This window comes from Metschnikowia bicuspidata (genome assembly GCF_001664035.1).
Source record: "Metschnikowia bicuspidata var. bicuspidata NRRL YB-4993 chromosome Unknown METBIscaffold_1, whole genome shotgun sequence".
Lineage (NCBI taxonomy): Eukaryota > Fungi > Ascomycota > Pichiomycetes > Serinales > Metschnikowiaceae > Metschnikowia > Metschnikowia bicuspidata.
In genome coordinates this window covers 5126683-5141110 of record NW_017387731.1, presented here as the reverse complement: position 1 = coordinate 5141110, position 14428 = coordinate 5126683, and the positions used below count along the sequence as shown (strand labels likewise).

Here is a 14428-nt window from a genome sequence, read left to right as displayed (position 1 = left end):
GCTGCCGTTGTCCGCTGGCTTTTCGGGGCCGTGTGCGTGGACTTGGCCGGGCACTGCCGCAGGGCCTGGTCCTGGCGCTGGCCCTGGCGCTGGCCCTGGACGGGCCCTGTCCTGGCCCTGGCGCCGCGGCGCGCCCAGAAGTGATTGCCGCACGCCGCCTGCCTCGTGCCAGTGGAATCCACCACCAATCCACCAGTGGCAACCAGTCGCAACCACCCTGACCTCCTTGCAAGCGCCTTGCAACTGTCTGCCAACTGCCCGTGGAAACGCCAATCACAGCGCCCGTGTAAAATCCCGTCTCCTGTGGAATCCCGTCTCCTGTGGAAACCTATATTCCGTTGACCTATTGACTCCACCTCTGGACATACCTGTGGACATACCCGGAAACCACCTCTGGCAACCCCCCCTGGACACAACCACGCCCAGCACCGCGAGATCGCACCCCACACGCCCGCCGCCCGCAGCACCAAAATGAGTCAAGACAGCGACCCGCTCTTGGCCGCGTTGCACAACGACGGCGCCGAGCAGACCCCCGAGCAGGCCGCACAAACCGCCGCCCAGACCGCCGCCCAGACCGAACAGCCCGCACAACCCGAACAACCTGAGCAGCCCGAGCAGGCCGCCGAGCACCAGGAGCGCGTGCGTGCGTTGGCCAAGTTCAAGGACAAGTTGGTGGAGCACCGCAAGTGGGACGCGCGGCTCAAGGACATGCGCTTGAGCATGCGCGACTTGCTGGCGTCGTACGACAAGACCGAGGACGACATCAAGGCGTTGCAGTCCGTGGGCCAGATCGTGGGCGAGGTGTTGAAGCGGCTCTCGGACGACACGTACATCGTCAAGGCGTCCAGCGGGCCGCGCTACATCGTCGGCTGCCGCAACACCATCCCCAGGCACGGCTTGCAGAACGGCGTGCGCGTGTCCTTGGACATGACCACGTTGACCATCATGCGCCTCTTGCCGCGCGAGGTCGACCCCTTGGTCTACAACATGACCACGTTCGAGCCCGGCGAGATCTCCTTCAACGGCATCGGCGGCTTGGCCGAGCAGATCCGCGAGTTGCGCGAGGTCATCGAGCTCCCGTTGAAAAACCCCGAGTTGTTCACGCGCGTGGGCATCAAGCCGCCCAAGGGCGTCTTGTTGTACGGCCCGCCGGGCACCGGCAAGACGCTCTTGGCCAAGGCCGTGGCCGCCACCATCGGCGCCAACTTCATCTTCTCGCCCGCGTCCGCCATCGTCGACAAGTACATCGGCGAGTCCGCGCGCTTGATCAGGGAGATGTTCGCCTACGCCAAGGAGCACGAGCCGTGCATCATCTTCATGGACGAGATCGACGCCATCGGCGGCCGCCGCTTCAGCGAGGGCACCTCCGCGGACCGCGAGATCCAGCGCACCTTGATGGAATTGTTGAACCAGATGGACGGCTTCGACACCTTGGGCCAGACCAAGGTCATCATGGCCACCAACCGCCCGGACACCCTCGACCCGGCGCTCTTGCGCGCGGGCCGCTTGGACCGCAAGATCGAGATCAGCTTGCCGAACGAGGCCGGCCGCTTGGACATCTTCAAGATCCACACCGCCAAGGTCTCGAAGCAGGGCGACTTTGACTTCGAGGCCGCGGTCAAGATGAGCGACGGCTTCAACGGCGCCGACATCCGCAACGTCATCACCGAGGCGGGCTTCTTCGCCATCAGGGACGAGCGCGACTACATTGTCCAGAACGACTTGATGAAGGCCGTGCGGAAGGTCGCCGACGTCAAGAAGTTGGAGGGCAAGTTGGACTACGAGAAGCTCTGAGACGGCGGCTCGAACTGTATAGAGCATAAATCCAATGATAGTGTTTGCGTGCGGTTGCGACTCGCTGTATGTACATGGGGAGCGCGTGCTATGGGGCCTGCTCCTTCTGGGCCTCGATCTCATCCATCACTCTCGCAAGGCCCGGGTCCCTGGCCAGCGAGAGCACCTCCAAGTGCCGCAAGAGCGCGGGGTGGTCCACCTTCGCAAGGTGCTCGGCGATTCTCGTGCCGATGTACTCCTGCGCCTCCTCGGACAAGGGCTCGAGCTTCTTGACGGGCGCCTTGGCCTTCTTGGCCAAGTACGCCTGCTGCTCCTTCGACAACGGCATCGCGGGCGCGTTGAGCTTCCGGGCCTGCTCCTCTGTGAGCGTCCTCTTCTTGTAGCGCGAGTAGGGGTTCCGGAGCTCCGCCAAAACGCCCTTGGGAAGCGGCGACCGGGCGATGCTTTGGAGCTCGTACGTCTTGAGGAACACGGCTTCGCCTTCCGTCGACAACTCGTCCGTCTCCGCCTCCACGGGCGGCTTGGGCCACGGGATCTCGATGTTCTCGTGGTGCTTCACGAATCGCCGAGGCATCCACTTGTAGTACTTGGCATCGTAGTACTTCTCCTTGTGCACGACCTCGTCGGCCACCACGTAGGAGATCTTGCCCTGTTCGTCTCTGTCCTTGGCGGCCAACTTGATCTGGCTCGCCGGGAATTCCTTGGGGATCTCAATAAGAAAACTGGTCTGTTGGGCCGACCACATCGACCGGGGCGTGAGCTTCTTCTCAAGGATGTCGGCCAACATGTATGTGTCGTTTTCGGTGTTGTAACGCACCACAGATGAGACCTTGCCTTTGTGCTCGCCCTCGGCGACGTACGCCAAGTCGCCCGGGGCGATGCCAGCTTTTTCCAAGGTGGTTTTCTTGTCCTTGTCGGCGACAAATCGGTCGTTCTCGAAAGTTGGCAACGAAGGGTTTGGACGCAGCGCCCGTAAGGCCGGACGCAAGTACTCCGGGTACCTGGCCAAGTCGAACTGGAACCGTTTTTTGGCTGTGTTCCACGACATATCGTTATTTATTGGTATACCTAGCGCTACGGCTTCGTTCAATACGGTAACTAGGAGGCCCGGTGAGAAAATTTTTGGGTGCGTCACGTGACCCGCGGGTTCGAGGTTTCTGCCCATGGGCCCGTGCGGGCGCGGCGCCGGCTGCCCACTAAACGCTGTGCTGCGTCACCTTACTCGGTGCAGATATTAATGAACTCTTGTTCGTTGACTGTGATGTTAGTAATTGGGTCATGCATGCCTCAAAATTGGACGAAGCCCGGCTGCTAGTTCGCAAGCGGGCTTTCGCAAATTGAGCACCATCAAATTCACGATGGCAGATGGTGAAATAATCAATCAGATCAGGGTAACATACTCTCTCCGTCCTCGTCTAGATCAAACTCGTCGATCATTGCCCGTAGCTCTTCGTCGGTCAAATTCTCGCCCAACTCCTTGGCCACCCGCTTCAAGTTTCTGAAGCTGATTTTGCCGGTGCCATCGTCGTCAAAGAGCTTGAATGCTCGGCGTATCTCCTCCATGGGGTCCCTATTTATTATTCTCTCTCCGACTAAAAGCGTTAGTATGGTGGCAAACACACCAATGTGCGAAAAAGGTCATTCCGTGGTCCACGGCGATGGTAACATACCCGCATGGAAGAAGTTCTCGTACGAAATCAAGTTCCTGTCGTCACTGTCGTATTCGTGGATGATGTCCAAAACCTCTCTTTTTGACAATTCAAAGCCCAATGCACGGAGCGCTACCTTCAACTCGTGGTAGTCGAGCAAACCGTCATTGTTCATGTCGAATAACGAGAACGCCTCGCGGATTTCCTGTTTCTGCTCGTTGAGAAGCTCCATTTTCAAGTTCCCAAGCCCTTTCTTCAGGCCACTGATTCCTGCACCGCCTGAGGACATCGTCTGATTGTTCTAATGTATGGGGCCTTTGGTGTATTTAAATATGAAAGACACTATTGTCAGCAGGTATACGACAGGTCGATTGAGTGAGCTTGGCCCTTGTGTTTGGAAGAAAGTGTATTTTTTGTAGACCAGCTCTCGCGATCTGCATTCCTGTGTTTTCGTCTGGGCTACTAGCACCATGAATGCGCGCAGTGTTTACCTCGTTCTCGAATTCTGAAAGTGCCGCGTTCCCAATGTTCTATCAGAATATACCCCATTTGGGCCCAAAATCTTCCCTCAATAAATTTTATCCAATACACTTCAATGTCAATGGAAATAAATTTTACTGAAAAAAAAAAATACGTTTGGTGGTTGCAATTTGCTGCTTCCCTCTTCTCAGTCTTCAAGTCCTTCTGATCAAAGCGCGCACCACTGGGGGCTCCCTTTATACCTACCTTAATCTTAACTCAAGATTCCTTCCTAGTCTATAGAATACGAGGAAATGGCACCCGCTTCCATAGGTCAGCGCGTAAATGTGCGCGGTGACTCTGGAACCGTGCGTTATGTTGGGGCCACCCAGTTTGCGCCAGGTGAATGGGTCGGTGTAGAATTAGACCATCCACGCGGGCGAAATGATGGTGCGGTGCAAGGCGTCAGATATTTCGACTGCCAAAAAGCAGGCAACTACGGTGTCTTTGTTCGCGCTGAATTTCTAGAACAGAGAGCGCCTGAAGGCTTGAATCTGATTGTGCCTGATGCAAAGGTCGTGGTGAACAAATTGCAAGTCAAGCTCAAGGCGGCCGTCAATGAGATTGGAAAATGCAAGGAAACTATCGCATCATTACAGATAGAATTGGAGAATAACAAGCGGCTTCGTGATGAGCTCGAGGTCTCTTTGGAGCAGTCCACGGTAGAACTGGAGTACCTCCAAGCGCAAAATGGTGAACTTCTTCAACTGTTGGAGTCTCTTCGGGAACAGTACGATCATCTTTCGGCAGACTTCTCCATTGTCAACGAAGAATTGGAGATACACAAGGCTTTGGAAGCGGCTGTGAGCTCTCTGTCGCCTCAAGGCCCCGTTTCCTCCGATGATTTCCAGATTCTTCTCCAGCATAACAAAAAGCTAGAGCTTGCGATAACTTCTTTGAAGGGGGTGTCTGAGGAAGCGCAGAATTCAAGAGCTGAGATTCTTAAACTTCTCAATACAAAAGCCAACGCCTTGACTACGTTGGAAGAGTCACATAGTAACATATCAGAGAAGTTAAAGGCTTCAGAACTTATCATCACCCAGCTTCATGAAGAACTTGAGATCTCTGCAGAACTGAGCCTGGTTATAGACTATCTAACCTCAGAAAATGAGGTCTTGCAAAATCAAGTTCTCGAGCTTACCCAGTCTGTGAAGGAACTCACGGAACTCCATGAAATAGATAAAAGCATAGAAGAAAACCATGCGCTCGTGGAGAAGGAATTCCAAGGTTTAGTCACCACACTTAAAAATGAGATTCTCAGCCACAAGAAACAGCTCGATAAGCTTCTGTCGGTGAATTCTCTGCTCGTGAAAGAGCAAAATGAACTCAGAAAGAAACTTCGAGACGAAAACTTACCTTTCAATGCCCATGAGTTCGAGCAACTCGTTCTTGAGTCTAAGAAGTTAAAATTGACAGATTCGAAGACCAAATTTGTAAACTCCATCATACGAGAAAATCTCGCTTCAATTTCGGCACTTCCACCACAATTGGTTCCAAACAAATACAAGGATCAAACCATGTTGATTGTAACCCTTCAGAAGTGTCTTTCCTCGTGTTCTGCAATACTCTCACATTTACAGGCCTTATCATTTTCTAGCTCCATGTGCCAGGCATGTTATTCTTTTGAGAGGCTTAAATATGCCCTCTCATACATGAAGAGTGTCATAGAATATGCTCACTACAACTCTGAGAAAGATAATGAAAAAATCAAGGATCATGTATATTTCGTGAGCTCACGTCTTGATGACTGTGTTTCGCGATTTGTCCCCGATGATTTATTCTCTTTGGACTTTTCATTTACCACAGAATCTTTTGAATTCATAAAGAGTACCTGCGAAAATATTGTTGTGCCGAGGTCTATTAAAGCACACTATGTCTACTCGTTTTTGCATTGTGAGGTTAGACTCGCAGTCGAGATATTAAGACACATCCTAAAAACTCACCCTCATGATAATTCCACACTTGAGGGCTTCGAGAACAACTTATCGGATTTCATCTCGAAAGGATCGAAATTGGTGACAATATCTGCCGAGCAACTTGATCTCCTCAAAGATAACTTAGATAAAGATCTCAGTGAAGATTATTCGCTCTCACAAAGGGATGTCAAATTTTTTCCAGTCATTTGCGATCTTTTAAAGGAAGTAGAGTCAGAAATTGGGCTCGAGGAAAATGAACTCATCCAAAAATTCAGTGACTCTTCGATCAACTTGAGTGAGGATGCCAGAACTCTCGAAGGTCTTACAGATGACCTTTTGAAAGGTTTCAAATTTGAAGATGTATCCTATCATGCAATTTATGAGATTGTTGCTGAAATTTCCAACAATGATGCAAGTATAGATACTGAGGCAACATCCGAATTGGAGTTTCAGCTTTTGGAAAAAACTCAACTGATTCAAAACTTGCATCTTCAAATTGAACTCTTGGAGAAAAATATGATTGGGTCTCTTGCTGGCAAGGAGACAGAGCTCAAAAAAACCGAGAAACTTTTACTCGAAGTGAGGGAGGATTATAAACAGTTGGATCAACAATTGAAAGACTTACTTCTGGCCAATGAAGATTTGCTGGCTCAATTAGACACTTTGCGTTCTGCTGATCATCTCTCTGAATATCAACAAATTCCTGTCTTTGAAAATCTCAAGGCAATGAGAGATTACACCAGCACGATGTCATTGATTGACGAAATTAACTTGTTAAAAAGAATGGTATGTATCAAAGGATCGACACCAAACACACCTGCCTCGAATGAAAGCTGGCTCGAGGTGCCTCTCACGAGACAGAAGCAACCTGTTAACAAAAATACAGGTATTGGCCTTCTCCAGATCGCGCAAAAGAAACGCAAAGAGGCGCTAATGATTCTGAAAGCCATTCTCACGAGGTCTTAACACTAGCGTCCTTTCTGCAGAATCAATCTTCTGCCACTTCCGGAGTTGAGGCTGTATTCCGTGGCCATTTAGATGCTAGATCTATGTGTTCCGCTGGGAAAAACCAGTCCAATATCATGAGAATGAAAATGTCCACAACCACAATCAAAAGGTACAATTTGCCCGCCACTGCACCGCAAAAGTAGAATTTCAGTAAACGCGTGAGCAACAGCTGGTGTAGTTCAGTGTCAGCAAGTGATAAATACACGTTCTCGGTCCTTTTCGCGATGTCTTTCCAGCTGTACATCGATGCCACTTCCTTGTGGAACAGAGAGGTATCAATTTCACCAGAGCTCACGTGGTCTATAGCCTTGAAGAGATTCTCCACCAACGAGTCCTCTTCAGGTTCGGCAAAACTTGTCATGTGCTGTGGTAGTACTTCAGGAATCCCTCCGACTTTGGTTGTGACCACGTATAATCCGCAGGATGCCGCTTCAACCAACACAGTGCCAAAAGCTTCAGTGAGGGATGGATGTAGATAAATGTCGCCCTTCACCATCACATTACGCACCTCCTCGTGTTTTACAGCCCCGATCAACGTGACCCTGTCTTGAAGTGAATGTTTTTCCCGCATCTGCTCCAAGTCTAGAAACTTGGGGCCATCGCCAGCTATAAGAAAATCGACATTTGAACGGGCGTGGCATATGTGGGGAACCACAGCCGTGAGCAAGTCAGCGCCTTTATTAGGAAATAGCCTCGAGATCACGACTATAGTTATACGACCTCCCTCAGATTTCTTCTCGTATTCGGGCGCAAAGTCCTCCGAGACCACAGCATTTGGAATCACGGACACTTTTAGTGGATCAAGCGAACCACGAAGCACGGTGTTTTCTTTACATGTGTGCGAAACGCAAATGACATGGCCAATATCGCTGAGAGTAAACTTTAGGATTTTGTTACCCACAATCGACTGCGCGTCCGCAAATCCGAAAAGAGAGTGGTCAGTGAACACGGTTTTTAATCCCATGGTACGGCCGTGAAGAAGTCCTTCGGCACCCATCACCGAATACGACCCGTGACCGTGCACGATATCGATCTGCTCCCTGATAAATATGGTCCTGAGTGTGGGAAACCCCACCAAAAGCGTGGGAAAAGTCGAGCTCCGGTAGAGTTGGGCTAGTGGTACATAGTAAACTCGTAGGCCATTGGTTAGCATACGGATGCCTGTCCTATTGCCGTAGTTGTGTGTGACGATCACCACTGAGTGGCCTAGATCTATAAGTTTTTGTGAGAGATGGTATACGTGAAACTCCACTCCACCGGGTTGTGGATAGAAAAAGTCCGTCACCATTGCTATATTCAACGATCGAGCCATGATGAATGTGACAGAAGCGCGTTACTGAAGGTACTTCCAGGAAAGCCAAAAATTACAGAGGATGCGCTTCGTCTGTGAGGCCTAGCTTCACCGCGTCGCGGTAACTTAAGTTTGGGAGTGCTCAGCAGAGGCCTTCCGCGAGCAGAATGAACCGGCATATGCAATAAAAACTGTATTAGTGAGCTATGAATTTACTTAGTATGTGATTAGGTTATTTTATTGAGCAAAAGCATCGGGGGGCAATGACGAGGCAGAGTTCTTGAAGTTCATGATACACTGATGGTAATCCCAATTGCTTTGTTGGCAGAGCATGAACCCATACTGTAGGCTGAGTTTGGTTTCCAAAAGCACCTTGACGAGCAATTCTTGTTGCTGCGGGCTCAATGAGGTCTTCAACTCATGTGGTAGATCTGCCGTTGTTGGACCACCAAGCGTAGGCACAGCAGGCATGGCCCCTCCCATAGCAATTCCAGGGTTGGCACCAACTGGCGCAGGTGAAGGGCTCGCTGAAGACACGGCTCCATGAGGTGTAGCGGTTGTGCTTTCTGATGGCCTGAACGCCTCGGGGTCGGACTCCGTTCGAACACAGAGTAGATCACTGGCTATCACCATACTGTTGTTAGGACCCGGGATTACGATGATCGAACGGTCGAAACTCTTCCAGCCCAAAGGGATTTTACTTTTCTTACCATGGCTGTATTTTCCTCTGCCTGGTCCTGAGTTCTGGTTCACATGCTGGGTGTCCACGGGCATAGCCACTTCCTCGAAGTTTCCGTGTAGGGTGATGCTGATAGCACCTAGTTGGGTGATTTTAAAGGCTTCCATGCTGTAGTTCTCTGGCTTAGTCATCAAGTCGTGGCGCGTTTTGGGGATTTGCGAAAAGATCTTGAACACTTGCTCTTGACCTGTGGCAACTCTGCCGGCACGCGCCTTGGTGGATGATACTCTCGTCAAATTTCTCGACAGCGGGAGATAGTAGCTGAAGTCCGGAGGACCCTTTGGAGTGGCACCATGAGGCAGCGACGAGTCAACCTGCAAGGAAAACTGCGATTCGTTTTGGTACAACACCATTAGCCCAGCTCTATCGTCGTCCCACATTTTGATGAAGTTTGAGATGAAATTCGTGGAGATGCCTTGCACATCAGCGTCCAGGAAAAACATTGGCTGGGGCTGTCCGAACGGCAATCTCATCATTTGATCAAGTGCCTGTTCATTCCGAAGAACTTCGCCATTCAAGACGACTAATCTAGGGAATACCTTCATTAGCTCGACCTTCGTGTTGAGGATATCATGTGTGTTTGGCGTATCTAGAAGCGGGTTACCGTGCATCACAAGTTCTCTCAAGAAATTGAGATTCTTCTTCCACACGTCAAACACCTTGACCCGGCTAATCTTGTTGTTCTGCAAAGACAAGTTTTTCAACGTGGGAAAGGTATGTGCTAGGGTTGAGATGGACGACAAGTCAGTCAAGTTATTGCTGGACAAGTCTGCACTAGTCACTTCTAGTTTTGAGTCGGCGGCGATTTTCATGAGTGCCGGGAAAAACTTTGACGACGTGGTCATGGTTCCGAAGAATCCTTTAGCGTTCAATGCCGGGTCCTGCTGCACAGCACTGAGGTTTAAAAGCTTCATTTCAGCATTGTAGCGGGACTTGAGAAATATTTCAAGTGTTTGGATAATATCTCCACCAGCCGATCTCGTGGCCCCGGAAACCGCAGATTTTGTGATTTTCAATGAGTTCCCTGCAAACCTGACGCCAGACCACAGAATCAAGTCGTTGGCGTCCTTTTCGGAACGCACGTAGCCCCGCAAAGCCCCTGCGGTGTTATCGACATAGTAGTTCGTAACAGAAACCCTGCATTTTCTTGAAATGAACGATATACATTCCGCTGGCGAGGCACCATTCCAGCCAAAGATCTCGACTGGAATGCCATTCTGGCCTGGGCCAGAAGCAGCCTGTGAATTTATGTTGGAGTTTTGATTAAACCCACCTCTACCTCTGCCTCCGAAACTCATAATGTGTTTTCTCTATCGTTATTGACAGTGCGTCAACTGATTGCCTGGTAGCTTTGTGCGGTCTTTTCGAGGTTTTTTTCATCTCCAAAAGTGAGAAATCCTGTACTTACATGTTATAATTTGACAAGGGACAGCAATGGCTTGCCTCTACGGCGTTTCTAACGGGTGTTTCATAGATGATGTTGGTACTAAAAATCCATGCTGTGATAAGATCAATGTGTTTCAATTGGTATGGTATTTTTTCTTCATTTTTATAGGGAAATGTAATTTATACAGAGAATCTTTTTACTTTGCTCAAAGGTGATTTTCGCACCAGAAGGGGTTGAATTACTAAAGCCTATAAAAGTTCTGATGAAATTGACAATTGCATTATTCTAAAAAGAAACTTGAAGGAATAAAATGAACAAAAGCACGCATAATTACGACCAGAATAAAAGTAAGCCATAAGCCTATTGATTTTCGTTTTTTTGATACTAAATCGCATATATCGTGAAGACTCCTGTTGTAACCTTGGATTACTCGTATACGTACCCTAAGCTCAGATCAAAGATCAATTTCCCCAGGGTTATGAAGCGAGCCGACAATTATATACTTTTTCTCGAAATGCAGCTTCCAGTTTTCCAAAGACTCTTTTTCCTCCAGGGACAAGTCGGCTAAGGTGTCGAGGGGCTCGTTCAATGCAGTGAGCACCGATGGGTCAAACGAGTTGAGCGCCAATCCACGTGAGGCGTCTCTGCCGGCAAAATTCTCATATGGGCCACCGGGACCGTAGAAACCTTTTCCTGCAGTCACATCAAAGACTACACCCTTGATGGCAATGAAAACCTTGGTGTCATTCTTTCCGTCGTATTTCGAAAGCGTAGAAGGCACAAACTTCGTTTGCACCGGGGGCTCCTGGGGCTGCGCAGTCTCGGCCAACGGATTGCTTGTCAAGTCGAGAATGATTGATCTGCTTAGATAAGCTATGATCAAGACGATAAGAATGGTAAAAAGCATGGTGGCTTCTGAGGTTCAAGGTTTGTTGAGTGACCTGTTCTTTCTTTGTGGTTCGCAGAGGGTTAGCTTAACCAGTAGTAGAATGAGAATTAGTCAATCGAAAAATAGGCCCACCGCACGTCGCGGGGTCACTATAAACGACGGTGGTTTTATCTTTTGATACATACAAAGAAGGGGCTCAAAAGGAAAAAAAAAACGACTTTGGCCGTAAGTCGTAGAGCAAAACTTTGGACGCTGTTTTTCTTTTTCTTTGCTTGCCGCAGATCTTATGGATAGTGGTTAAAATGATGTACCCAACAGATTGTGCCCGCGAATAATGGCGGGCCATAATTTCGAATTCCCAAACATAAGGTAATCAGTTTTTCGCAATTTGCTGGGATTGATCCATCCGAAATTCAAGCACAGCATATTCAGTTTCATCTTATACTTAAGTACCAACTCGAAAGAATATGTTTATCTGACTACTCTCATAAGTTTTTGTTTGGATTGGCTCTGCTCGCAGTCGCACTGATTTCGCCAAGAGCCATGCGTTAAATTTCACTGAAGATTCGAGTCTACCAATATAAAACATACCGCAAAATGGGAAGAAGTGTCATTACGCTCGACGATTTGACGCCAAACAATTTGGGCACTTTCAAGAAAATCAACGAGGTTTCTTTGCCCACCTCATACCCGGAGTCCTGGTACAAAGAATCACTCGACAGCGCTCAAATAGTTAAACTAGCGTTTTACAATGAACTTCCAGTTGGTGCTATCAAAGGCAAGCTTTTTCACACATCACACAAGCTCCCCAATTTCGAGCTTTCAACCAAGTCCAACATGAACACGAAGATTGTAATGAACGCTCTTTACCTAGAGTCATTGGCGGTATTGAAAGCGTACCGGAACCAGGGCGTCGCAAGTGAGCTCCTTCAATGGATCATTTCTGAGGCCAAGTCAAGATTTGTCCACGAGATTTTCCTTCATGTGCATGTGGAGAATGATGAAGCTATCCAATGGTATAAAAAGAAGGGCTTTGTCCAAAAGGACGAAGTCGTAAAAGACTATTACAAGGAGCAAGGTTTACCTCAGCCTGACGCAGCGATCCTTTCTATCTCCTTCTAGCGCTATTTGAGTAATACATAAGTGACAATAGAAACGATTGATAACTTAGTTTTCATATGCTGTAGCAGCATCGCTTCGTGCTTAATCTTCCTTTTCATCCTCGGTATCCGTATTGATATCCGTGAATATGCTCTCATTGTCGGACTCTCCAATTTCTTCACCCAGTATATTAGCTTTCTTTACCTTCTGGCCTCTCATCGCAGCTAATGCCCCGGCAATACTGTCTTCCTCAGGGTCGGAGATGTCACTATCTGAGTCATCATCAGAGTTTTCTTGACTAGCAGCTCTCTTGACGGCCTCCATATCGACAGGTTGGTTTACTACATTCAACTCTAGTGGAATGTCAACGTCGTTGCCAAAGTAAGAGTTGCTCTTCATGAGCAACCTGAAATGATAGAGTCCTGTTTCTGGTGGAGCCGCCAGAGTGATCTTGATTTTGAACGTGCTGATGACCAAAGTGTCTTCCTTGCCCTGAATCCATTGTTCTTGGGTCAATTCAAGGTTGCTGAAATCGACCTTGTCCAAGGACGCGGCCTCAGAATTTTCGATGAACTTCGAGTCCTTCTGGTTCACGATAAAGCATTCCCAAGAGCTGGCAAGCTTTTGAGGAAAGTATGGTGCGTATGATTGGGGCAACAACGGCGCATCCTTATTTGATCTCAACGGGTCTTTCATGTCTTCGAAAGTCTCTTCCTCAGACAATCTAGATTCCTCAACTTTTGGACAGGACTTGAAGGCAGCAGACTTCACCAAGAACTTCAACACCAAGTGAGTGCTCGAGTTTGGAGCAACTGTACTCTCGCCCGGCACTTTGAAAGACGCGTCCAACACTTTGAAGAACGGGATCTTATTTGCGACGCTCAATGCTATCTCCAATTTCTTGGGATCTTTGATACCCAAGACCTTCCCGGATTCATCCTTGGACAAAGTGAGCAACTTGCCAATCTTTTTAATTGGCTGGGCCTCGACCGTCTTTTGGTCAACATAAGGTAACTGCAACAATTCCTTGTGCTTACCAACTGGCGACGAAGCCTGGTAAATAGCTTTTTGCAAATCATAGGCTGCGATCACCACGTCCAGGACCCGGAATACAGTGGCGATCTCGATGAAGGCTTTGATCAATTCCGGAAGTTTGGCCACGACCTTCAATTTCAAGAGCTCGTTGTCACCGGAAAAGTCTCTGGCAAGATACTCCAACACAAGAGCCCTTGTCTGCTCCACCGTTAAGTTCCCTCTGATGAGCGTGATCTCGCCAGCCTGGAGCATCCAGTCCAAAATGTCAAACGGTGTGAACACCTTCCCAGGGACTCTGTCGGTCAACTGGTGCACGATGAACGTGGCAGTGTCGACGTACAACCCCTTTTTCGTCACCGACTTGACGTTGTTCCACCAGGTGCCCACCACAAGCGGCAACACCACCCCGATCAAGAGAAAGTACACCACGATCATAAGCGAAGAGTACTTGCCCTCCACCAAAAACTTGGGAATGGCGATTCCGTGGGAGATATCCTGCGGGCCGTCGGGGTGGCCGTACAAGCGCAAGTTCTCCTTGGTGGCCTCGTCCGTCAATGCCTTGTACGCGAGACCGATGCGGATGTATGCCTCCTCCATTTCCTTTTTTGCGGCGTCGCTCAAGTCCTTGGCGATCTTGTCTGGGTGGAACGTCAAGGACAACATTCTGTAGCGGGTCTTGATCTCTCGCTCCGTGGCCGTGTATGGCACTTCCAAGATGGTGTAGGGGTCGAAGAATCCCTGCAAACTCACCTCTTGTGCGTAGGTGGTCCAGATGTACGCCACAAGCGCCCATCCAGCCACGACAAACACGAGTTTTTTGTTGAAAACTCGGCTAGAGGCCAGGCTGAACTGGAGCTTGCTAATCTGGGCCGAGTGGGGCAAGTCCAATGCTTGGTGGTCAAGCGAAAGGGCGCCCTTTGCGGGTTTCTGGGCCGGCCGATCTCTGGCGAACAACCCACTGACATATCTATACGTGAGGGGCAACAACGCAAAAACGAGAAGGGCCAACACGAAGTAGGGCCAAGTCTCGGACTCCTCGTCGTATTTGTACTCGGAGGCCATGGTGTTGCGGTGAGAGTCTATGGGGGGGGGGGGGGGGG

General features: G+C 49.3%; 9 protein-coding genes across 9 annotated transcripts; 3 read left to right on the top strand and 6 right to left on the bottom strand.

Annotated features, from left to right (window-relative positions):
• Nucleotides 1-471: 471 nt before the first annotated feature.
• Nucleotides 472-1794, top strand: RPT4 (proteasome regulatory particle base subunit; the record flags this gene model as incomplete). Its single annotated transcript, XM_018856995.1, has 1 exon — nucleotides 472-1794. The coding sequence occupies one exon, from the start codon at nucleotides 472-474 to the stop codon at nucleotides 1792-1794; it is 1323 nt and encodes a 440-aa protein (XP_018714932.1).
• Nucleotides 1795-1882: 88 nt separating this feature from the next.
• On the bottom strand, nucleotides 1883-2842 carry MRPL40 (mitochondrial 54S ribosomal protein YmL40; the record flags this gene model as incomplete). Its single annotated transcript, XM_018856655.1, has 1 exon — nucleotides 1883-2842. The coding sequence occupies one exon, from the start codon at nucleotides 2840-2842 to the stop codon at nucleotides 1883-1885; it is 960 nt and encodes a 319-aa protein (XP_018714931.1).
• A 170-nt stretch (nucleotides 2843-3012) lies between these two features.
• Nucleotides 3013-3732, bottom strand: METBIDRAFT_77238 (centrin; the record flags this gene model as incomplete). The annotated part of the gene is made up of 3 exons (XM_018858663.1): nucleotides 3013-3050; nucleotides 3195-3386; nucleotides 3465-3732. 3 exons carry the CDS (start codon nucleotides 3730-3732, stop codon nucleotides 3013-3015), a joined length of 498 nt encoding a protein of 165 aa, XP_018714930.1.
• A 484-nt stretch (nucleotides 3733-4216) lies between these two features.
• Nucleotides 4217-6753, top strand: NIP100 (Nip100p; the record flags this gene model as incomplete). Its single annotated transcript, XM_018853808.1, has 2 exons — nucleotides 4217-6664; nucleotides 6712-6753. 2 exons carry the CDS (start codon nucleotides 4217-4219, stop codon nucleotides 6751-6753), a joined length of 2490 nt encoding a protein of 829 aa, XP_018714929.1.
• Nucleotides 6754-6866: 113 nt separating this feature from the next.
• On the bottom strand, nucleotides 6867-8198 carry SPT14 (phosphatidylinositol N-acetylglucosaminyltransferase; the record flags this gene model as incomplete). Its single annotated transcript, XM_018853806.1, has 1 exon — nucleotides 6867-8198. The coding sequence occupies one exon, from the start codon at nucleotides 8196-8198 to the stop codon at nucleotides 6867-6869; it is 1332 nt and encodes a 443-aa protein (XP_018714928.1).
• A 216-nt stretch (nucleotides 8199-8414) lies between these two features.
• Nucleotides 8415-10214, bottom strand: MEX67 (Mex67p; the record flags this gene model as incomplete). Its single annotated transcript, XM_018853805.1, has 1 exon — nucleotides 8415-10214. The coding sequence occupies one exon, from the start codon at nucleotides 10212-10214 to the stop codon at nucleotides 8415-8417; it is 1800 nt and encodes a 599-aa protein (XP_018714927.1).
• Nucleotides 10215-10528: 314 nt separating this feature from the next.
• DAP1 (Dap1p) lies at nucleotides 10529-11688 on the bottom strand. The gene has a single exon (XM_018855690.1). The coding sequence runs from the start codon at nucleotides 11208-11210 to the stop codon at nucleotides 10758-10760; it is 453 nt and encodes a 150-aa protein (XP_018714926.1). The 5' UTR covers nucleotides 11211-11688; the 3' UTR covers nucleotides 10529-10757.
• A 101-nt stretch (nucleotides 11689-11789) lies between these two features.
• NAT5 (peptide alpha-N-acetyltransferase subunit) lies at nucleotides 11790-12314 on the top strand (the record flags this gene model as incomplete). Its single annotated transcript, XM_018856442.1, has 1 exon — nucleotides 11790-12314. The coding sequence occupies one exon, from the start codon at nucleotides 11790-11792 to the stop codon at nucleotides 12312-12314; it is 525 nt and encodes a 174-aa protein (XP_018714925.1).
• Nucleotides 12315-12395: 81 nt separating this feature from the next.
• METBIDRAFT_38221 (protein-transporting protein) lies at nucleotides 12396-14390 on the bottom strand (the record flags this gene model as incomplete). The annotated part of the gene is made up of 1 exon (XM_018856972.1): nucleotides 12396-14390. The coding sequence occupies one exon, from the start codon at nucleotides 14388-14390 to the stop codon at nucleotides 12396-12398; it is 1995 nt and encodes a 664-aa protein (XP_018714924.1).
• Between the last annotated feature and the right edge of the window lie 38 nt (nucleotides 14391-14428).